General features: G+C 42.4%; 2 protein-coding genes across 3 annotated transcripts in view; one reads left to right on the top strand and one right to left on the bottom strand.

Annotated features, from left to right (window-relative positions):
* Positions 1-4609, bottom strand: part of tex55 (testis expressed 55) — a 31469-nt gene extending 26860 nt beyond the window's left edge. Inside the window, exons 1-5 of one of the 2 annotated variants that reach the window (XM_077011503.1) lie at positions 4143-4609; positions 1951-2393; positions 1543-1605; positions 1017-1107; positions 197-889 (exon numbers count right to left, since the gene is read on the bottom strand). In XM_077011503.1, coding sequence (XP_076867618.1) covers positions 1048-1107; positions 1543-1605; positions 1951-2058 — 231 coding nt within the window. In that variant the 5' untranslated portion in view covers positions 2059-2393; positions 4143-4609 and the 3' untranslated portion in view covers positions 197-889; positions 1017-1047. Of the gene's footprint in view, positions 1-196; positions 890-1016; positions 1108-1542; positions 1606-1950; positions 2394-4142 lie in introns of those variants that run through there. The other variant, XM_077011502.1, reaches the window with a different exon arrangement.
* Positions 4610-5091: 482 nt separating this feature from the next.
* Positions 5092-24725, top strand: part of zbtb20 (zinc finger and BTB domain containing 20) — a 42473-nt gene continuing 22839 nt past the window's right edge. The window contains 2 exon segments of the mRNA XM_077011500.1: positions 5092-5266; positions 11313-11421. The gene's annotated coding sequence lies outside the window, so the exon portion shown is untranslated.

Raw genomic sequence — 24725 nt, 5'->3', positions numbered from 1 at the left:
ACTATAAAGGTAATTAACTGAAAAGGTCATTTTAGCAAAATTATTCTACCATGAGAAGTTTATTTAGTTGTAAAAGTATTAAGATGAGATCTTGTCAATATATGTGTATTAAAAATGATTCAATTAAGAAGCCATCAATTAAATGACAAAAAATTACAATTTCGATATTAAATCAAGCACTGACTGCACTGTTTTATCATAATTGTAAAATCACTATAAAGTACTCTCTATAATCATGCTATCAGCGATGACAGGCTTTATTAATATGTGCAATGTTTCTAATTAAGAGTAGTTTGGCAAACTCCCCTGTTTGTATTTCACACTGAAATACATTTCTTATTCTTGCTTAATCCACCAGGACTGACAGACGCGTCTCTGTTTTAGCCTTGTGTTTTTGGCTGCCCTTAAATCAGAGAGAAAGGATGTACTTTACTGAGCTTTGTGTGTCACAGCTGAAACAGCAGATGCAGCTTCAAAGCCAAGGATGATGACCAGAGTGATACACTGAAAGAAGAACCCACTACAAACAAAGACTTCCTTTGCTTCTGCAGCCAAAAAAAAACCCTCATGCAAATCTGAATACAGTGTGAGCCAGCATGTTTTTTCATGGCAAACCTACAACCAATTTTCTAGTACAAAACTACTTTAGATCTTCCTCCTCTAACCCTCCTGCACATACCCACCTGGATATATATATGAAGCCACCGTGCTGAATTCAAATTCAAAGATACGTTTTGGTTGTATTTCTTTTGTAGTTCCTTTACATTGTTTCTTTGCCACTGTTACTTATTGCAAGCGGGGGTACGGTGGCCAAAAATGTGATGTTGGTTTGAAAAAACAAAGTACCATTTTCCATCTTCATTGATGCAAATAACACAAACGATGATTTCTCATGAAATGACATCAAATACTGTTGTTAAGGAACACTATTTTAACTAAACAAAGCTGTGTAATTGCAACACATACCATTGCCACCCAAGTAAAATATGCCAGTATACAAATATCAATGGAGTTACCGTGGTTTTTTGAGTCCTACTCCAGAGAAAGTTATTCAGGTTCATCAGTTTTACGGTTTGGCTCCTGTCGGGATCGGATCATTTTCTGTACCTAGGTACACCACAGTATAAACACAGTATTTTTTCCTCAAAAATGTGAGATAGATATATATATATATATATATATATATATATATATATATATATATATATATATATATATATATATATATGTGGCCAGCTGTGCAAGCAAAGCAAAGTGCTTCAGAAAATCATGCAGTTTATGCATCTCAATACACAATAATTTAGGATGTTAAAATCAGATATTACAAGCCTAGAGTATAAATGAATCACACACATTATGGTCAGTCTCCGATGCACCGACCAAGCCCAGTTCTATACTAAATTAGTGTGTCACACAGGATTCTTCATTGCTCATGCTTTTAAATCCAAGATTAAGTGAGATTTCTGGGTAACTCATAATGTGTTCACAGTGGTATGCAGATTCTATCATTTATTCACATCGGTCTAAGGGGGAGGATTGTACCTGCTCTAGCATAAACTGTAGGGGGTCATCTGGTCGCTCATAAGCCAGGTTCTCTATGATTTCCTAATAAAAGACAGAAGGAAAAAATAGATGGGCATTTACTGGGCCTAGCATGCATATCAATGTTTATATCTAATGGTCTAAGATGATAAAGGTCTCTAGATCATTTTTCTAAATGTTTCAAAATTATAAAATCTTTTTTCTTTCCCACAAGTTTTTTTTTTTATCTAAGCTTCTAGATGATTGATTTCCCCAAGTAAAAAAACCCCGCTATAATTTCAGTAGCTATGTAAAGGGACGGTAAAAGTTATCACTATAAATCACCATCATCACCTTAACTCACTTTGCTGTAAATCACCATCATCTCCTTAACATGCATCGCTGTAAATCACCGGCTCCTTAACTTACTTCAAAGATCTGCAGGATGTTGTGTCTCTCCATATACCTTACGGCGCGCTCATAGGGGTCCTTCAGTTCCGTGATCAGCACCTTTCCTCTTGTGCCTGATTCCGCCATGTCAAAAGTGTTTTTGAAGAAACCCGCAAAAATACTGGACCACGGAATACACAAAAATAATTGGAAACACTATCACGTGTGGATCGGGCTTTAAAAAAACAAACAAAAAAACAGGGAAAAACAAACTTTTTACGCCTAGGCCTTAGCAGCCATAAAACCGGCAATGTTTTTACCGGAGTTAAGGTTATTATCGCTGCAGATTTTTGTGCATTTGGGCCTAAATGAAAGGAAAGATGTACGGTGTCCTCAGCCTGGCTTCCGCGGGATTGTTTTATCGCTTGAAATGTCATCCCGTAACCCCTGGCAACTGTACACAAGAGACGATGATGTCATTTCTGTGGGAAGACAATGGCAGAAAGGGCCTTTTAGGTGATGACAGGCTAAATGTCCTGTCACTGTCACATCAGGGGTGTTTTACTGTTAGTACAATGCTTCACTGTCTTATGACTATCTACCACCTAGAAATGTTGCTAATCTGCGACAGTATAATATAATATAATATAATATAATATAATATAATATAATATAATATAATATAATATAATATAACAAAGCTTGTTTTACACTGACGAATGCAAACAACATTAGTGGATATATTGTGTGTGTGGTTGGGGTATATATTAAGTACTATTTCTTAATTATAATGATACTTAAAGTATACTGTAGTCTGTGTTGTAGATTGTACAGTGTATATTAGTGATCTAGCAAAGTTAGAATGGCTTCCACCTTCAGCCTTCCTGTAAATGGTTAATATCTCTCTAAGGTGTAGAATGGCTTTACCTTGGCTTTCACCTTTGCTGTAAATGGTATATTTTCCCTGTAATGTCTAACCTGATTTCATCCGCTTTCATTTGAAAGTAGGAGGGGATGTTATCTCTGTATATTGGTTTACATTGAAGCCTCGGGCCCAATAGGTAAAAAGTTTGAAACCTAGACAATAAAGCTACCAGGCCCAGACCTCGTTAACGGCTTCAGGCCTCATTAAAATAAATAAATAAATAAATAAATTCACTGGATGGATTATTGAATTGTAAACAATGGTATGACAAGACGTGGCTAAAATATTAGTAGTTATGTAGTAGTAGTAATAATAATAATAATAATAATAATAATAATAATAATAATCATTATTATTATTATTATTATATATTAGGATTATTTAATATATTCGTACTTTTAAGTCGGCGAGGGGCGCGGAGGATGTTCAAATAAAAATAAAGTGATAAGAGGAAAGACAAGGATTGGAGTAAGAATACCAAGGACGAAAGACAACTCCCGACACAAGGTTTTAGTTTAGGCAACTCCTTTGTTGTATAACTTGTTAATGGCAATAAAGATCATATTTTGTTTTTCTGTATCGCCCTGAATGCTATCTCTCCTTCCATGCTGGTTGCTTTGATTTTCTGAACAAGTGGTTTAGAAAAAGACAAGATTACGAAGGGGAGCGAAGCAAAACAGCCGTTTATAGGTTGCGAGTCGTCCTCAGCTGACATCACATCCTACAGAGCGAGCATGTTATGTAGGGCAGACGGTGCTTGTGTCCCTCCGTGAACCCTGGCGGGGACAAACCTGCTGTTCGGGTTTCGATCCGGCAGGGGGAACTCAGAATCAAGAAAACATACAACCAAACCGGAAACCTCTTCCAAGGCAGTATGAAATTTATCATGAAAAAAACGACTGTTTAATTATCTTTGTGACCAAATAACTTATTCTGTATTTAAACTTTACGATTAATAAACTTTCCATCCCCGTTGCCCGTGTTCATGTATTCATATATGACATGAAATTGTGCTTAGACAACTGACGTTTCATCATGGGCTGATATCCAAATATTGCTCTATATTCTGATACGATATGCTCCATAAAGAACAATTTAAAGGTACCTAAATAAGGTTGTGTACAATGATTACAACGAGTACAAACGCAACTGGCGCACCCCACGCGTTTCTTAAAATAAATATTTAAGGTTAAAAACAGTGTCTGAACTAAGAATTCACTTCAGTTTTAACACTTATTATTCCTCGTCTAGACTACAGACTAGCGCGCGCGCAGACACACACACACACACACACACACACACACACCTGTCACTGTCTAGACAAGGGAGGGGGACAACGGGGTAGCTGGGGTCCCGCCGACCACTATTGCATTATTTTGTGTCACTCACTACGACTCTGAGAATGTATTGGAGAACAAAAAACTTCGGTGCCTCTTTTCCTCGATCTGATTGGTCGAGCAGACCGCCACCATTCCTCTTACGTTGCCTTGAGGTCAGCTAGGGACGTTAAAAAATAAATAAATGAGAAAATAGAAATGCGTAGAAAGTAAAAGGCACGAGAAGGCACACTAGCTTGTTGGCGAAAGAACGTGATGGGCAGCAACGCAGTCCAATGTGAGACTCGAATGCGTTAGATGAGATTTATTGACATAGCTCTCGCCCAATCTAAAGTAACGATAAGTGACAGACAAATGTAATTCTCAGATGACTGCCTCCTTTGATCGAGGATGGGACAGATGGACTTCAGGGAGTTTGCTTTGCGTTTGTCTCGAAGACGTTGCTAAACGCTTAATGCGTTGATTTACTTTTTATATATGTGTTAAGGTGGTCACGTCCATAAATTAGCGAGGAGGAATAACTGTTGTGTGAAAATAAGGAGCCACATCGACGGTGTTTCAGTAGTCCTAGCTGAGCGATGTGAGAAGTACAGTGAAGTCGGTGAAGAAACCAAAGACGCGTACTGTCCATGCTGGTTCAGACAAAACAACCTGCGTGTAGGGAGGACTGGTTTCGCTTTCAGAGCCACAATGGAGCCAGTTTCCACGTTTCCTCGCTCCTCAAAAACGAGGGCGTGCGGCTCGACGATTGGGGTAAAGTCATGTTGAACGATTTATGTGCCGACCTACGCGCTTGAAGGGAGCCCGTTGTGTTCCAATCGTCGGTGGAAAGGCGTGGCGCTCTCAAACCCTCGACGAATGGTACAGAAAAATGGGAGGGCACGACTGAACTGGTTGAGGTCCTCTCCGAAGGTAGGCTGCAGCGTGTGTTTATTGATGAGATGAAAGAAGATGGAAGTGAGAAATGAAACAAAGTAAGGGAAAATATTAAAAAAAAAAAAAAAAAAAAAAAAGATTCGAACCTTGCCGGGGGGGGAAAACCGGAGAAGCTGTGAAACGCCGTGGCCACTAGAGAAGACGCTTAGAGCAGCAGGTAAGAAGAGGAAGGGGAGGGGGAGGAGGTTAATACTATCTGTTAGGCTATTTATAAGAACAGTAATACCAGTTGTACCCCTGATGTGAGATAGAAAAAACTTAATCAGGAGGAGAAAGCATTTAATAGCTTAAAAATAGCCCCGTTACCCAAGTCTCTTGCTCACGCGCGGTTACTGTGCGGTTCTTGGAACAGATTTGAGAAACTTCACGAAATTTGCACATTTGGAGGTCTATCAATTGTCACTTTATCTGGAAAGTGTATGTAGTTTATTTGTTGCTGTTGCGGAGTTCCTTAAATCGTCCGTTTGTCTTACACGCAAACAAAAAAAGACGCGCGGTTGTCTGAAGTAACGTCTCAGGTAATATTAACATATAATTCTTGGCGTAATTTCTTATTTAGGAGTAGTTTGTAGCTTTCGAGTCGTATCGACTTTGGATGAGATGGCCTCTTCAATATTTTGTGTCTTGTTGGTGTAACATCACTAAATCATGACATGTAGGAGCGGATCGCGACTCCACGGAGGCGCTGGGAGACGGGGACTCTCCTACACCCAGCCAAAATATTTGGGAGAATAATGCTCCACTTACAGTGGGTTAACTGTCCAGCGTTAGGATTAGCAGCCGCCACTAGTACAGTGAATATCGCATTATAGACGATTTGAACTATTTAAGAAACTAAAAATGCACTCTTTTAAACCATAATCAGCCATCTTGGTATTTTTGGGAGCCATCGCTAAATTTTTATTAACCGAAGAAGATTTACGCGCTGGCTCGAGGAGCGGGCCAACTAGTGAGAGAATATCTCTGGTAGGCTACGGATGTTGCTGTTTTCTATTGTTTCCATTGCTTGTAAATTTAATATGAAAGTATGCAGCTGTTGTACCTCTCACTCTCACTCTTTCTCTCTATCTCTCTCTCGCTCTCTCTCTCCCTCACACACACTCTCTCTCTGACACTCTCTCTCTCTCTCTCTCTCTCTCCCTCTCTCTCTCTCTCTCTCTCTCTCTCTGTGTCTCCCATGTCGTATTAAGTGTCTGTTAGCTATTCGTTCCCTCAGAATTATGAATAGATAGAAGACAGAAGTGGTCAACAATCTAGTTCACGGAGTCTAGCGCCTGCGTAAAGGCACTAACATGTAGTTTCGACTCGAAAAGACAAGCGCCTTTCTGCTCTTTCGTCTCTTTCTGCTCTATCCTGCTATCATGTTTTCTTGTGCCCTCTTTTCTTGGCCGTGTAGCAAAATGCCCGCTTGCCCACGACGCACACATTTACAGTCCACCCAACTGTAAATACTTTTTTTTTTAGCATTTCAGTAAGACGAAAGTTCAGCCGCTTGCCAAACAAACAAAAAAAAGAAATTAATTTAAAAAAAGAAAGAAAAAAGAAAAAAAAAGAGATCGTACTCCGTTCGGGAGGCAGTCGGGCCCGTGAGCAGCGGTCCGGTCGGAGCGGTGATATTATTATCTCCGTAGAGTAGGAGAACCAAGACGCTGGCCCGTGGTACAACACAAGATAGTGTGTCGCCTTGTCGGTTTTTGTACGTTTTCCATCTCTTTTCTTCAGTGTTAGTCTATATTAAAACATGCGTCTATGTTTATAAAGACTGACTTGTAAAGACTTTTGGATTTCATGGAGCTTTTTAAAAAGCTTATAGATGTTGATTATGTTATTGCAAAGCTTTTCTTAAGGCGTGCTGTTTTGAAAAGATAGCAAACTTGTTCATTTATGACACGGTGATATAGTTTTGTCTTTTGGGGAAAAAAAAACATTTAAGCGTATTAGCAACAGTACTGCTTCCGAGATGTTGACCTGCCAAACAGACTAACAAACATGCGTATGCGACCTTGGAACTTTTATTGACTCAGTATGGTAAAACATGCCATGCATTCAGGCACCAAGTTATTGATAATGTGCTTTATACATTTTAATGATTAAATTCATCGGGTCTAAGAGCAACCGATTCTCTCTTTCATTTTGCGATTGTCGGAACTGGGTTTGAGCTGTTATTCTGCGGTGTGTGGAGACATTGTTACAGTTTAACAGAGGGATTTAACGTCCCTTTGACGCAAATTGACGTCCAGTTTTAAACCAACTACGTTGCACTATTGCAATAGCTGTCTGTGTTGTTAAATGTTCAGCAGTGGCTCCGTAAAACGGTCCTGAGTAGGCCGCAACTTCACATTATGGGTCATCGCAGGTTATAGTGGGAAAAGCATCAGAGTAGTTAGCTGCACACTGTGCCCAGAGCTTTTAAACAGCTCAGGCATCGAAATATTGTTACTTAGTCTTTATGGAAAGTTTAACCAAGTTGTTAAGCTAATTCCTTTATAAAAACGCTATTTTGGGCTTGCACGAGATCGTAAGGGATGTGCGCACCTTCTGTATAAAGGTGAAAGGTCACGCTCGCTCCGAGTTACCATAAAATGTAGCACCATTCCCAAATCGATATTTTCTTGGCACATCTGCGAATTGCATACCAATTCAGAATCTACCAGATATTATTTTTTCAACAGTTTCTATTTTTCAACATTTTGATTCTGCCATAGGGCACACAGAAGTGTGTTTTCTGACAGATCCATTAATATATATTTTACGTAACGAACAAAAAGTGAATAAATTAACCGATTTGTAATATAAATGACTCAATCTGATTGGATTTTTGAGAGCATAGTGTACCTTTCATTAGCACAAAATAAAGCATTCTATACGTTAAATAAGACATTTTATATATAGCCCACGGGCTTTAGCAGTTTATTTATTTCAATAAGGTCAACATTTATATCCCCTGACTTGAACTGTAATCTTGTCGCTTTGGTTTTTCAAATTTACATGTATTCAATTGAGCTGATTTATTTCAACATCTTTGTATACCTAACAAATTTGCAGTCAGTTTCAGAGTTGCATGCCAGCTTTGGGAAGATGGGGTGGGGGCCGTCTGGCCCATGCATGTGCCGCCTTCTCCAGTGTTGTAGGCCAGGTGGCTGTACAATTGTGCAAGTCCCTCTAAAGCATTTTTATAATACACCTCAAAACTGAAAATATATTTTTTTTACTTTGGCATGTACAGCAAGAATTCACTATCAGTTCTGAACTTTCACTCCTTCTAATTTTTTTCAGCGGATATATTCAGTGAGCACTTTTAACCCATTACTGCATAAAAAACGTGATTGTCTGCGTACACTTTGCAAGCACTTCGTTGTCTAGGTATATATTAGCCAGTTCATGAAGTTCAGCAATCCATATGTAATAAGCTCGGTAGCCACCCTTATACGCGTTATCATCTTTTCAAGACAAGTGAACAATTTCATGCCTAAAAGTAGAGTGTTAATAAGCATCAACCTTTAATGTTATTAATATTACTTCTTCTGAATAGAATAATTTGTTTTATCCTATGTCCTGTCTGCTCATCATGTGATCTACAAACATTTCTAAGGTCACTTGTTGATGGAGATATTGAGAGCAGTTCTTTGTTTATTAAAACTAATATATGCGTTAACTCATTACAGAACTTAAGCCCTACGTTTTCTTTGTAATAGTTCATGGTGCTACTAATTTTGATATATTTATGTGGTGAAGCCTGTGTTTTACTATCACTTATGTTTGTTATATAAAAGCTAATATCTGTTTTTAGACCTATTAGAAATTCTTCTTTATTTAGATTTCGTATTCAGCTCAATTTTGAGTATAGGATTTGCTCTTAGTGCCAGCTGATTTGTACAGTGTAAATAGCCACAGTTTATCAGCTCTTTAACTACCTTCATAAATGTAACGTTTCTCATCATCACACTTAACATGAGTCTAAAATAAAGAAATTAATTAATTAAACTGGCCAATAAAATGGATTTTCAGCTTGCTGGCACTGGAGGACTAGAGTGTTTACATGGTGTTTGTTTTGGAGACACTGTGTTAGGACTTCAAAGACATCTCTCCTATGTCACACCCAGGCACATATTAACGGCCCTGGTAGCTTACTTGGAATTGATTAGCTGTGCCATTTCTACCACCTCCCTATTTGACAGAATGACACTCGGAAAAATTATAACCATAGTTCCTCAGTCAGGTCATTTATACTGGAGGGCATCACACATGGGTAATCTGGAAGACTACACAATAGCAACATACATAAGGTTCCTGTTAAGTACCTTTGGTGTTCTGTGTGAACAGAATTAAATACTTATGGTGTTCTGTGAGAACAGACGTTAACATACAGGGATACTCTAACCATTGTTGGAGAAATGACCTTCATTGGTCTAATTGAAAGTCAAGGCCAAATACGAAAAAGAGCCTCGAAGGGGGGCTTTGCGATGATGAAACCGGCTGTACTATTTCACAGACCTTAGAAATAGTAGTCTATTTTCACCTAACACCACTAATTTGGCTGTTAATAATCAAATATTAATTTCATTCTCCACTTAATTCCCTTGCTGAAAGTTTTGCAAAGGTATTAAGAAAATGTCACGGTGACTTGTCGGAGAATGGCAGTTGAGGAAGATGGTGATATGAACGAGGGTCACATGACAGACTTGAAATAGACCTTAGCAACAGTCTTGACTGCCAGATATCAAAGTTTATAGGGTTTTTGATTGGTCTTATTTTCAACCTCCACCTCTCCAAATGATATATACATGTAATAAATGTAAAGAGCATATAACCCTGGCTTAGTTAAAAAAGTTGATGATTTAAACAAAAGGTTCATATATTCCTATTCATGCCGTTACCTTATTGTGATGTTAAGTATGTTCAGTGTACATCTAATCTGACATTTTCAGAAGTTGAGTCTGATTAGACTCCAAGTGTCCAGGACAGAGAGAGTCAGGTGATAGAATGAAGTGTGCTGGTAATGGATTCCTTTATGAATACTCACTTTTAGTCAATGACCAAACATAATCTGCATTCAAGAAAACCTGATCTCTATTATGTGTACATACATATATATATATGTTGGGATTTTTGTGTTTTTTTTCCCCATTGTTCCTCACATTGAGTTCCAAATTCCTTGAATGCTTGTGGGATGTGGGCAGATAAGATGACAACTATTGCTGTTTTTTTTCTATAAGATATAGATTTTTTTTTATCAGTTACCAGCCTATGAAATTATGACTGTGCCATTTCCGCAAGGTGCACCTCTGGCACATTGATTAATACACTGGGTAACATTACCCAGAAATACATTAGTATATATTCAAAAGAACTTTTTACCTCAAGAGTATCAAGGACTCCAAATTTTGAATGGGCCTCAGTTGCATTTTTGGCTTCAGATGCTGAGCCGATGTGGTGTTTGTGTTTATTACAGCATATCATAAGATGTTCTATAGTTTCGTCTCGATAGTCTTGGGTGAAAAAGAGCCTTTTGTTTGTGCTGATGTTCCGGTGTGGACCACGGGGAGGGCTTGCTTTTCCCCCCAAGGATTGTAGATTGCGATTTCTTGTTGAATTCCAGAGAAAGTTCAACAGGTTTTCTGGAAAAATTTTTGGAATACAATAAAAATAACTGAGCATCCTGCATGCAGAATGTTCCTGGGTTTAGAAGAGTGCCGATTGAAAAGGGAGCGAGGGGTGAACAGTGTTAACGTAAATAGGCAAGTTTCGAATGTTTACTCTTTCGATATTAAACAGACGAGTCGTGCATCGTTATTTTACAAAGCTAAAGAAGCTAGCACACACCAAGGACGAAGACAGATGGAAACCATGGTAACGGTGACCAGCCGGCGACTTGCCATTGTTCAAACATAACTTGGACAACTTTTCTTTCCTTTTTTCTTTTTCTTTCTTTCTTTTTTGCCCTGCTCCGAATCAGAACACGGTAGAAGCACTTCCAACCCCCAATATATCAGCGTAGCAATATGGAGACAAAATGTTGACGAGCCAGCTGCTGTAATGTGCAGTGTAGACACAAAGCCAGTGTTAAGGGGTTCTTGCATTTTAGCTGGGCACGCAAGTGAACACTCAAAGTGTCAACGGCAAAAACCATTGGCGTCGACACAAAGATGTTTATTCGAATGCACATTGTAGGTCTGACATCTGATTGGGTATGATGTTCTCAGTGACTGGTCCGGACTGGCTGAAGACAACACTGTCAGAGGGACATCAGATGTGACCACTCCAGCCAAGGCAAGGTGGAGAGGAAAGGTGTTCTCCATCCAAAAGAGAGAGGTAAGCTCAGCTGATTTATGGATATTTTTACAAACCTCTTGGTTGAGGTGGATGTGGGTAAGAGGATCCTGACCCGTCATGCATCTGAAAGGACACTAGAGAGAGAATAGTGTGTGGCACACATCAAATTATTTTGAACCAATCGAAATATCCCCTCTCATCCAATCAGGATTGAGTATTATATCAGAAGTCCCCTTTCTGCCTCCTTTCAACTTCTTCCATCAATCAGTGAGACATTCTCCATGTTAAAGTTGTTAGTAAAGGGTGTGTTGTACCAGTAGAATTGGTGTTCTTCAGAAATCAAGCTACTCCTTTATGACTTTATGATTAGTTGTGCTGAGTTGGATGTCCGCCTGCGTCATGTGAAGACAGCCACAGAGACATGGAAACACATGATGTACATGCAGTGCAGCCTCTAGAAAGCTGATAAATAAAAGTTTCTCTGTCCGGGAATCAGTCAATAATCAATTAGCTCAAAGCGTACCAGCTTGAAACTATAAATGTAGCCTGTAACACAGTAATGTGTTCGCTCAGAGAGCTGGCAGGCAGCCGGCTCCTGACATCAGGAGACACACACTCGTGGACCACTTACCAACAGGTAGAAACTTGTTTGGGTTCTCTTAAGTTCTCAGTGATACATTAAATAAGGAACCATTCTACAAGGTGGAAGTGTATGAGGAGGAGATGGAGGGAGGCGATTTGTTCTGTGTAAGATGAGCTGCAGAGGAGGCTATGGGACATCTGGACGATATTTATGAAAATAGCACAAGGCAAGAATTTGTTTTTGCTTTAGTCAGTATGGTAGCTTTCCGAGACGCTTTACAGGAAGTTATTAACTGTTAAGACAAGTGATCCTTCCAAATGGTGCAAAACCACCCTAGTAACAAACGTTTAACTAGTTCATCTAAAAAATTCAAATATTGATTCAAATATTAATCCTTATTTAGATGATGCTATCAATGTCCTACCTCCCCAAGTTTTGTCCTGTTATTGACTGTGTGTACAATACTAACAGCACAAGAATAGCACATCTTCAGTGACATCTTACCACAGTTTCTCCTCTGTTGTCACGTGAAGGAGGTGAAGACTTACCGTGTTATCACTTTCAACGACTTTGAACCTCTGCAAAGTTACTTTGGTGTCATCAAAGTGAGGGTTCTGCGTTCTAGGGGGTTCCAGACACCTGTTCTCCCCCACTGTGCAAAAAGCCAGACTCCTGTTTCCTCTTGTGTGGCACTCCATTGTCTTTCTCGGCCACTTTGTACTCTTGCCCAAGTATAAGTTACCTGTTGTTATAAGATGCCTGACTTTCCTTTATCAAATCGTTGTGTAACTGCTAGAGACAATACCACCACCCCCCACCCCATTAGCAAGAGTCTTCCAGCTGTCTGTTTGTCAGTATTGCAGTTGTTGCAGATTTATGGTAATTTGTGAATCATTCATTCTTTTTCTTAATTGAGCTGCAGATTTCCGTTCTGTTCCTAAAGGTTCTGCCGTTAGTGTGTGAATGTTCGTCTGAGTTGAGGCGTCACGCTGTGTCCTGCTGAGTAGGTTCCTCGTTTCCATGCTGGTTTTGAAGAATGGTGGCTTGGCAAATTGTTGGAGTTGCTCTCCTCCACATAGCTTTATCTGCCACTCCAACAAGTTTGGTATAATTTTGCTTTTTAAGGTTCTCTCAAATGTTGTACATTTGGAGAGGAACTCTTTTTAGATACTGTTCTGTCATTCTTAAATGCGCTCTCCGTGTATTTTTCTGATTTTTATTTCTTTTTTGTGACGTCTCTGTGGGTGGGGTGGAGTGAGGCGTCTGAGTCGTCTTGGTGACACGGGCAGGGGTGTTGGTGGGAGTGCGCGGTGTGATATGGCAGTGGCTGGAAGAGTGCGCCCTTAATATAGGCGATGACACCCCTGCTCCTCTGGCCTTTGGATGAGGCTCCAGCCCTTTGTCTCCGCTCAGCTTGTCAGTCCAACAGCTGAGACTCTAAGCAGGGACGGCGCTGTGTTTCCGTACCACAGCCTGGGTGCGTGCTTGCTTGTGTGTGTATGTGCTCCTGTATGTATGATTCTGTGTGTGTGTGTGTCTCTGTATATATCTGTGTGTGTGTGTGTGTGTGTGTGTATTTGAGTGTCTATATCTGTCTGGATGTGTGTGTGTTTGTGGGTGTGTGTGTGCATGCGCACGTGTGCATGCTTGCTTGTGGGTGTGTGCGTGTGTGCATGCGCACGAGTGCATGCGTGTTTGTGGGTGTGTGCCTGTGCGTGCGCGTGCATGTGCGCGCGCGTGTGTGTGTGCGTGCGTACGTGTGTGTGTGTGACCCTTGCACGGCCCTCCCGTGAGTGCTTGTTAATGTCACTGCGTGCGTCAGGATTTGGCGTGTGCTCCAGGCATGTGTGTATTGTTCACCTCAGATGACTCGTATGGGGGCAGTAACATGCGCCGCTGCTATCTGCCTTACACACCCATACCAGGAAACCAGTTTCTTACTGTCACGCTTAGATCTCATCTACCACAGGGGGAACATTTCCCTCAGAGAGTAGTTTTACCACACCGAAGGAGCTCCACCAATCATCCGCAGCCTTTTTTGCATATATAATTAGCAGGTTAAAAGTGCTGACTTTGCGTGGTGGGGTCTTTTCCCTGTGCGGAGTAAAACACCGGTTCTGGTTGACACCTGCTGAAGAGTTAACTAAGTTTCTGATAGGCTGTGTGTGAAGCAGGCTGGTGAATTCTGCTGTGTTGGATATAAACAGGTCTGTGGTGGTGTGCTTGGCCTAAACACTGGGACGTTACTGGGAGTCTTATTTCCATTGAAGCGGACAGATGGCACAGACTGTCTGCCAGCAGCGTTTTTGCATGTACACAGAGATAAAACCTGTCAGGCAGTTAATGGTTAATAACCAAATTTCTTTACCAAACATATTTTGTTTAGGCAAAAGCCGGGGCACGTAAGCGCCTTGTGCCTTTTCTCAGAGTGCCCCTTTAAAAAAAACCAACCCACAAGCACACAGGCATTTCACTGATGTGAAAAATGTATCTTGGATTCTAATAGGGAAGCTGTGTGTTTGCCAAGGTGTAAGTGTGTCCTCAGTTAACCCCAACCCCCATATGGTGCTGCGCTAGTCCATGTGAGATCGCTGCGATTTCTAAAGGAAAATATCTGGAAATGGTTTGTTTAAAAAAGAGAGAGACACAAAAACCCCCAAAACAAATAAATAAATAAAATGGAGGTAGTCCAAGAATTCTCTCTCGCCGGTTTTGCCAAGTTTACCTCCTATTTGTTTACAGCGGGGCTGTGCGAGATGGGTGTGGGCTGGCTAGACCAGGGAGCTCCGCCACCACTCAGAGACACAAAGAGATAGAATGTCCTCCATTTTGGAGAACGGAGCAGTCTGAAATGTGTTCGCTGCTCAGATCTCGGAAGAATTTACAAGCACACAATAGAAGCTGGAATCTACAGTTCAGTCATGGGGGGGTGGGGTGGGATCTAAAAGACCCTTACAAACAGTCCGGGTTTAAAACGTTTCTACGGAGCGGCCGTTAACAGGTCTTTATTGCTGTTGGCATGTAACGTGTTCCCTAGCAGTGTAATCTGTTCTGTCATTCGACGGTTGGCTACACAGAGTGTCTAATAGTGTGGTACAAATGTATGTGTCTTTTCAAAAAAAAGAAAAAAGCAACCCTGACACGGGCACATGCTCCGGGTTGTGGGAGGTGGCTGGTGTAGTTTGGACCCTGCCTTTTCACACACTTACCCGCCTGTTATCGGCAGCGTGCTGTGCCGGGGCAGAAGTACTCTGTATTCTGAAAGGCTGGCGGGTTGCAACATAAACGCCAAACGCCTGGTCCTGGTAAGCACGGCCAGATAAAGTTTGCCATAAAAATACAGAGTCTAGCTGTCACTGGTCCACCTGTCCTCCTGACTAGGGGGCGGGGGGGCACAAAACGTCCGGAGTCACCAGGCGGAAAAGCAGGAATGCCCAGGCACGACTTTCTCGCAGGGGAGGGGGTGTGTCCCACCCGGTCATCGCCATAGTGAAGGCACGCCCCCCTCTCCAACGGCCGGATGGGGTGGCGAGGCAGGGTGCGGGTTGAGGGGTGGGGTGGCGTGGGTTTTGGGGGTGAGGCATTGCAAAAGGGGTGCGGCCCAGGTGCTGTTGATCCCGCCCCTCCGGGCTGGGAAGGAAGCCGGCACTTAGTGCACGTGTGCGAGCCCAGGCCCTGGTTTGAGGGAGCCATCTGCAGGAGTGAGGAGACATTTTGTTGTCTCGCGGAGCAGGAGAGAGCCTTGAATCCAGCGAGCAGAGGTGTGCAGACCTGTTGCCAGGACAATTGTTGTTGCCAAGACAATTTGGCAGAGAGACATACGAGCTTCTCTGTTAGATTCTGGCTGGTCAAATGGAGGTTTTTTTTCCCCCTCTCTCTCCCTCTTCCTCCCTCCCTCCCTTTCTCTCTCTTTCTCTCTCTCTCTCTCTCTCTCTCTCTCTCTCTCTCGCTGTTTTTTTCATCGACCGACAACAGCAGCTGCTTAGCAAATGCACAGCATATGGGATAATGTTTATATACTATTAATGACTGTGTAGTACAGCTATCCTTTGATCTCAGCTACTACTCCACAGACACTACACGGGCTCTTTCTATCGTATATTTAGAAAAGACTGGCAGGGGATGGGCGTGAGGGCCTGGTGGGCGTGGAGTGCAGTCGGTCTCAGCACACAGACCCACTTTTGACGGCTGGGTTTGGGAACCCCACTCCATGCTCCACGCTCCGGGACCCGAGACACCCCCCCCCCCCCCCCCCCCCAAACCCAAGCCCCTCCCCCGTCTTCCTCGTTTGTCCGGCGTCACATGGTCACGTGGGAGTGCAGCCTGCTTTGCTCTGGGCCCCGTTAATGTGGTCCTCGTGATCCTAAGAAACCACATTTTTGTTGTGTCATGGCACAAAAACAACAGCAAAAAAATAAATAAAAAACCAAACAAAGCTTAAACACAATGTCTCATATTATGTGAGCATTCTTCATTTCTCCAACAGAAACTTCCCATAAACATTCTCCCCTACACAATACACATTCGACAGCAGCGGCACACTTTGGTGATTTAAAGGGTCATAATATACCATTACAAGGGATAGTAAGGTGATCTTTTTATTCATATTTAAATTTTCTTGTCTGCTTTCTTTCTTTCTGGTTTTTTTTGTGTTGTTGTTGTTCGGTATTACACGTGGCTGCTACTTCACATAGCCGTTCTCCTCAGTGAAATAGGAAGTAATGAGAATTTGGCTGCTCCTGCAGAGCCCTTGTGAGATGGCTGGCGGTCCTAACACGCTGCTCTCGCGGAAGCGTTATTAATCTGAGGAGGTCAGCTTTCCAGAGGCCTTGTGTTTTCAGATGGCGGATTTGGCAGATTGAGATTTCTTCGGCGGGATTATTAGCGAAACAAAGGCGTTGTTCAGCCCGAGAGGGAGGGCGTTGTGTGAGGCTCGCCGGTGCCCAGCCGGTGCGACTGGGACCAGCTACAGGCGGCAGGCCTACAGTCGCCTCTGTTTCCAACTAAAACACACCACATAGACCTGCTTGTTGTGTACACACATGCGCTCAAACGCTCGGGACGCGCGCACAATATCCGAAAGTCTGAAAGACTGTAACTGTGCCGCACATGTTTAGTCTTGTGAAAAACTTGTGCTGTAGACTTCAGAGAAATTTGTGGTGATTTGGAGCAAGGTCGCTCATTTACACGAGCCAGTAATCGTCTTACAGACTGTGTTGAAATCTTCTCACTCTATTGACTCTGTTATGTATAGTTGGAATGAGCAGTTCTTAATCAAATGGGCCTGTTGTGCACTGCTGTGATTCACCAGTGCCCACCTCTGAATCAGGATGGATCACGAGTTTTTTGGCCTTTTAAGCTTTCCGTAGACATGAGGATTTTTTCCCCATGTCTGTGGTCCCCCATGTCATTTCTTGCAGCAGATGCAAAACTGTCTTTACCAAATTTAGTCTTAACAGATTTTGAAAGTGCTGAATATTCATTCAGGAATTGATTTTGGCCTCCGGTTTTTCACGGTAGACCAGTTTTATTGATATGCTGTATAAACCTTGCCGGTTAACACAGGTCAATTTACATGTAATTTATCTAAGGAAAAAAAAAAACATCCCTGCTGACTGCATCTTTATGGATGCAGCCCCTGAGCAGAGATGCTGACATTATCATGTAGATGTGACATTAGGTCCTTGTGATGTGCGTGATCTTTAGCTGGGCCATGGTGCTCGTTAAGGCTCTTGTGGGAGGGGCGTTCGATTCCACCCAGATGCAGGCGGAGCCGTACGGGCATGCTGGTGGAGGTCGGAGGCTTCACATGCAAATCCACGCTAAACGTCTACACCCTGTCTGAAAGGTGAAGGGGGGCCCTTAAGGTCAAATGAAGCGGCCCTTCGTGCTCTTATGTGACTGACACTCACGTGCTGAAAGGGGCTTGTCTTGGAGTACGGCTCCGAGACCCTGCGGCGCGGGCCGGAAGCCTCTCACCGCTTAAAAGGAGAGTGATTTGATGGAGGAGAGATCTTATTGTGTGTGTGTGTGTGTGTGTGTGTGTGTGTGTGTGTGTGTGTGTGTTTACCTTGACACATCGTCTCTCTCTCTCTCTCTCTCACACACACACACACACACACACACTCTCTCTCTCCCATTCCATCATCATGGGCACTTCTGACCAACCTGCCCTTGAAACAGACGACTCTTCAGAGCCGCGTTATTTTCTTTTCAGCCCCGCTGTGTGCTTTACCTTCATGACATATGTGCCCCCCCCCCCCCCCCCCCAACACACACACACACACACGCCCGCGCCCGTGATGGCGTATTGACGGTGTTGCGTTACGTTGCCGCGTTCCTCTCTCACAGCTCATGTGTCAGAGAGCAGGCAGCCTCCGTGTCCTTTGCTGACCTTTCTGCGGCGGGTATGAATAGGCGTAGACGTACACTCCAGACTAGACATCCGCGGTTATAAGCGTGGAGTCAAACTTCAGCTCTCTCAATCCCTCACCACCATTATTATCTTTATTACAAGACCTTCTCCACGCCACATGTTATTATATTATTATTATTAGCATTGATAAAAGCTCAGGCCTTCTCTGGCTATGCCTACCTGATAGCACCAGGTCCGCCCAGTCCCGGTTTATTCCCGTGCCGTCTCTTCTTTGAACCTGTAGAAGTTTTATGGACTTCCGGAGAGTGAGGTTACAGGTTAGGTAGACACGGCTGTGGGCTCCGACTGTGTATGGTTGCTGGACCAAGGAGCCCGTATTCTTGGTGCTGTTGTTTTGTTGAGGTTCCTATACCATGAACCCGTTTTCTGACCCCATTAGTGTTGGTTTGGACCCTCTCTTTATATCAACACTCTACGTTAACCTTTACACATATAGTGAAAGCACACGCAAGGTAGCCATTTGATGAGGTAACCCCCCCCAAACGCCCACCAACCCCCCTCCCCCAAGATGGACTGCTTAGTCAGGGATATCTCACATGGCTTCTGTCTGGGCAGATTTGAGCTTGAGGCTTGCGTGGATGTGTAGAAAAAAGGGAGAATGCCGATTGGTTTGTCTTTGATAGGGACAGTGTGTTCCTCTCTTGCTCCTGTTACCCACTCCTCTCATGATGATATGACACTGACAGAGGAGCCAAACATTGCATCATACGCTGCAGCTCCATGCATAGATCTGGAAAGACTTTGAGCCAGGTTCATATTTATGTGCACATATTTGGAGTATACAGCCAACGTTGTCAAAAACGGGTCATTGATGAAAGAGGCCGGTGGAAATACCACCTGGCCAGTGTGCAGAGCATGACACCTTACCGTCTGTGTACCGCATGAGCAGAGTAGACATGGCAAACACTTCTGAATTTATATATATATATAGACACACATATGTATGTGTGTGTGTGTGTGTGTGTGTGTGTGTGTGTGTGTGTGTGCGTGTACATGCATGCATTTATGTGTATATGTATGTATACATTTGTGTGTGTTTGTTAACCATTTTTGCCAACTGGTGGTCTGATAATAAAGATAATAATAATGAAGGCTGATAACTGCTGCCCTCTGAAAGGCTGTATGTCATTATCAACATCCCAGCTATATATAGGGACAGCATCACGAAATGGCATACAATACCATACCACACAAGGCTGTCTACCATAAAGGCCAGTTCAGCTCTTAAAATAAAGCGGTGTGATTCTCCCCCCATCACTCATGCCGGGTAATGAGGGACCATCAGCTGTGGCACGCGTTAGCACGGTCGGCTGGGCCCAGTCGCCACCATGGCCGATTCGGGGATGGGGCAGGTGGGGGGGTGGGGGTGGTGGATATGGGCTTGAGAGACAAGAGTCTCAGGAGCATGGAGGGGCCACTACGGAAGCCCCGTGCCCAGGATACTCGTGCGAGGGTGTGGGTTTTTTTTTTTGTGTGTGTTTTTTCTTTCCCTTTTCCAATCAGCCAAGAACTCCTGGCACGGCGCGAGGGTTTCGGAACAGGAGGCTTTTCACACGCGTTCACACTCCGCCGTGGTGCCAGGACTCCTCCTGCTCTGTCGCGGAACCGTGCTGATCCGACGCGCGAGGCCCATTTAGCTGCGCAGCGGAGTGGCGGACGCGGGGGCACAGGAGACACTCATTCACCAGCCGCCATAGAACATAAGCTAAGCAGCACACGGCCACGAGCGGCTGCCATTTTGTAAAATAATACGTCCCGAGCAAATGTAATTAATTTCGTGCCTCGACCCACATAAAGCTACGTATCACGGAAGTCATTTTCATCACAGGCCATGACCCCCCCCCCCCCCCCCCCCCCCCCCCAGTTCCCTCCATCTCAAACCCGCAGGCAAACGGCAACGAGAAACAATTCGGCTCAATCCGGTCGGGTGCTCGGCCGAAAGCGAACGCCGGTAATCTCGGTAATCTCCAGCTGATGAGCGTGTCGGGAGCCCGTTCCCCGTCCTGCCTTGTGCGACCCTCGTTACAGCCGTGTGTGGAGGCCCAGGGGTCGCGCAGAGGTCCGGGGTGAAGTGGCGAGAGAGCACCCTAGTGGGTCCACACCACCAGCACCGAATCTGAGATTTTTTTTAAGAATCTCATGACTTGCTGCATACTGCCGATCAGCCTTTTCGCCTATGCTATACTATTATCTTTTTTTCACCTTCTAAAATTTGGCAGTTGCCATGGACGTCTGTAGCAACACGATAAGACGGTAATTGTACCAGTGTCTGCTGCAGGGTTCGAATCGTTTAGCAGCCTGTCACATGAGTAGTCAAATGGTTCACCTTCTGTTAAAATGGCTTAGTGAAACAACATATTCAGTCAAATAAGCACAGCAAATAAGCAAATAATCACAAGACAATATTATGATATTTTTCTAAACAATATTTGAGGAGCGGCATCCAAATTGTTAAAGGCATGGTAGTCACAGTTTTTCTGGATGTAATTTTTAATTTAGTTTTCTTTTTTTATTTTCTTTTACCTCTAAAAAATTAAGGGGACTGAGGCAAAATAATTATTTTAAGGAGCTAAGAAGTGCATCGCTGATGATGACGATTATGATGATTATGTGAAAAAGTTAGTACATTAACATATCGACAAACTGCCAATAGTGTGGTAAATTCAGACCATTCCACAGGTCCCCCACAGACATTTACAAAAGTCAAACGTGTGGAAATTCTGTCACATTAGATGAAGGCATTCGTTCAGGCTTTGTTTTCGGTGTATGCTGTTGCTTTCTGTATATGTATGTATATCTAGATATATTTAGTTTATGACCTTGTCTATGGTGTTCAGGCAACATGACGTATACTGACAGGAGCCACTGTCTGATTTCTTATGGCAATCACCTTCTTCTGTGACTGAATTGAAAAAAATACAAATTATTGAATGAATTAATGTAAAATTCATGTTTATGTTAAATGCTGGTTCATGAGATGGTCCATTTCCACTGTTAATGTCCACTGAATATTAGTGCTGTAGGTATTCTGAAACAAAAATGTTTGTTGAAGTTTTTTCTCAGGTGAAGTTGGGTGCATTAAAACCTTTTAAAATGACAATGAAGAGAGGGGATACCAGATTGTACTGGAGAAAGGGCACATTTGGAAACAATATATCCCGTCTTCACAATTCATTCTTGTTTTTCAAAATAAGAGTGCATGTCAGAAAACAGTATTAGTTGGGGTTGGGAGGTTAATGCCAAAATATGGTCGACATATGGGTTGTTGTCTAAATGCATTCTCGTAACGAGAGATTGTGCAGTTGATTGGCAAACAGTACCTAGCAAGACAATTAGCCATAATTAAAATGGGCTAGTGGTAGAAGTGACATTAGTGTTAGCATTAATGAGAGAGGCCTCACAAGCTAACATTACTGCATCAAGCTTCTTGTGCTATATTCATCTCACAAAAAAACAGGCAAAGTAAAAAGGTGAAAATTTTATAAAATAAATTAATTTAAAAATGATTGATCCATGATGCTTTCCTGTTGTGATAGCTGGATAGATAAAATGGTAACATGGTAATATGAAAATATAGTAACATGGGAACATGGTAACATGGTTCAGACTGTTTCCAGACCTCTTTTGGATTTATTTTCAGCTCAGGATGTGCAAATATATCTTGTATGCAAAAACTCTTCAGCCACTGGTGAGTCGATATAAGAGAAAACCCGAGCTTGGATTTTCACAAAAACAAAACAATCCAAAAAAAAAAAAAAAAAACCCAACACCCCCCCATTTCCAGAGAACAGTGCATTTCAGTCAAATAAATGTAGACAAATGCATGGGAGTTGTGTAAGACTGGGCCTGAACCCAATTCAGAAAAACCCCTGCACCTCGTACCCTCGCCACTTTCACTTGGGATAGTCGGTGTGGGCGCACAGCTTTCATATTTAAATGATATGGCTCCCCAATTCCAGGCACTGCCTCCCATTATAAAACTGCTGCTCATTTGTACTGAGATGGTGACTCCTTAAGGGAACGGCAACAAGACCATTGAGACCTGTTGCATTTGAAAATAGAAGATAATTCCTCCCTTCTTTGTGGATTTGCTAAGTGGAAGGGCATAGGAGAAATGAATAAGGATTTATTTTTCTTTGCATTTCCACATGGGTTGGAAGGAGTCGTGCACTGGGCCGAATTTAGGCCAGAGTACCAGTGAAGTTTAAACCAAGGTTTCAGGATATACGCGGTGTTCTGTAAAGTTACGGGGGAAGGCCAGCGCTCAGAACACTGAGGTGAATCATTAAAATCATAGCAGAGCGTGTATTGAAATATACACCACCAGTCAATCGGTGTAAGTGACAACAAGACTAGGAAAAAGTCGTTGCCAGCAAGTCATAAGTGGATTTAAGAAAGAAAAAGAGGAAAAAGCGTTAGTACTGGCGTCGGTGTGGAGCTGAGCTACATACAGGACGACGACTCCTCTTCTCTCTTCTTCTTTTCTCTTCCACTGCTCCGGAAGGCCAAGTTGGCCCCGGTCCCAAAGTGCACGAGGTCATTTCAGGTCAGCTTTGCCGCGCTGGTGCATAGGAAGTGCACCGCGTTACACACACACACACACTGTATTTCACTTCCTTGTTCTCACGTGCCAGCCTTGTACTTGCAAGAGAGAGAGAGAGACACGGAGAGAGAGAAAAGGGTAGCAGTCGCTTAAAAATCAGAGGAAGCCACATCAGTGGATAAAGAGTGCGAGTTTCCCGGGCCTGCTTCGAGCTCGATTCTGTGAGTGTGTTTTTTTGGAGGGTTTTTTTTTTTTGTGTTGTGTTTTTTTGGTCAGAGCGTATGTGACACGTGGAGGAAGAGAAGACATGCCACTGCCCTTGTCATCTCCCTCTGGATATGCCCGAGCAGGTCAGCATGGTAAGCACTGCTTGGTTTTCGCTGCATTTGTATACATTGGCCCGTGGAAAGTTTAGCATCATGACGCTGTTAGCATCTTTTGGTTCCTGTGTGTGGTTTTGGGCATAATGAAGGCATGAAGGGGTGTGTTAGGTTTGAAATGCTTGTAGCTACATGCCAGACTTACACCCACGCATGCTTGCGCACGTGCACACACACACACAGTGTGTGTGTGTGTGTATATATATATATATATATATATATATATATATATATATATATATATATATATATATATATATATAATATATATATATATATATATATATATATATATATATATATATATATATATATATATATATATATATATATATATATATATAGTATGTATGTATATTTATTATATATATGTTTTCACTATTAAAGGCTAAATACAGTATAGGTAAAAACATAAGCAGGAGATATTTTCTCTTCAGAGGTACAGCCATTAACTGTAACCAGTTTTTTTTTCAGCTAATGTGTATCGCACACTCAATAGAATACTATTTTATGCAATCCAGTTTATGTTTCATGATAAAAAGGTTCCCAAAAATAATTGGCCTCCATTTGGTGAGGTCGCCTATTCAACCCAAAATAAATAAATTAATGAAAAACGAGGCTCATGACAATGACGGTGTCTCATCTCAGCCCTCCTCATTGGCCAGAGTTACAGTCCAGCAGTGCTTAGGAATGTGTTTCCCCTCAAATCACAGGGAAAAAAAGCAATATTTTATTCAGCAGTACTCACACTCACACTCTCTCTCTCTCTCTCTCTCTCTCTCTCTCTCTCTCTCTCTCTCTCTCTCTCTCTCTCTCTCTTTCTGAGTGCTGTGTCCTTGTGCAGTTTGGCCTGTATTTATAGCCTAACCTAATTTACAACTCTAACCTGAGGCTGAGATGGTAAACTCTAATCTGACATGATAAACTGTAATTTGACATGGTAAACTCTAGTGTAAATTCTAATCTGACATGCTAAACTCTAGTTTAACCTTCAGTATGACATGGTAAACTTTTGTGTGAGATGGGAAACTAATGTAAACCCTAATCTGACAAACACTATTTTAAACTTTAGTTTAACATGGTACATTCTAATCAGACATGGTAAACTCTAGTGTAAGATGGCAAACTCTAGTGTGAGATGGTAAACTCTAATTGGACATGGTAAACTCTAGTGTGAGATAGTAAACTCTAATTGGACATGGTAAACTCTAGTGTGAGATGGTAAACTAGTGTGAGGTGGTAAATGTGACATGGTAAACTCTAGTGTGAATGGTAAACTCTAATCTGACATGGTAAACTCTAGTGTGAGATAGTAAACTCTAATTGGACATGGTAAACTCTAGTGTGAGATGGTAAACTAGTGTGTGGTGGTAAATGTGACATGGTAAACTCTAGTGTGAG

The sequence above is a fragment of the Brachyhypopomus gauderio genome, chromosome 7 (assembly GCF_052324685.1).
Source record: "Brachyhypopomus gauderio isolate BG-103 chromosome 7, BGAUD_0.2, whole genome shotgun sequence".
Taxonomy (NCBI): domain Eukaryota; kingdom Metazoa; phylum Chordata; class Actinopteri; order Gymnotiformes; family Hypopomidae; genus Brachyhypopomus; species Brachyhypopomus gauderio.
The sequence above is the reverse complement of the archived record's forward strand: the minus strand, read 5'-3'. Positions and strand labels throughout refer to the sequence as shown.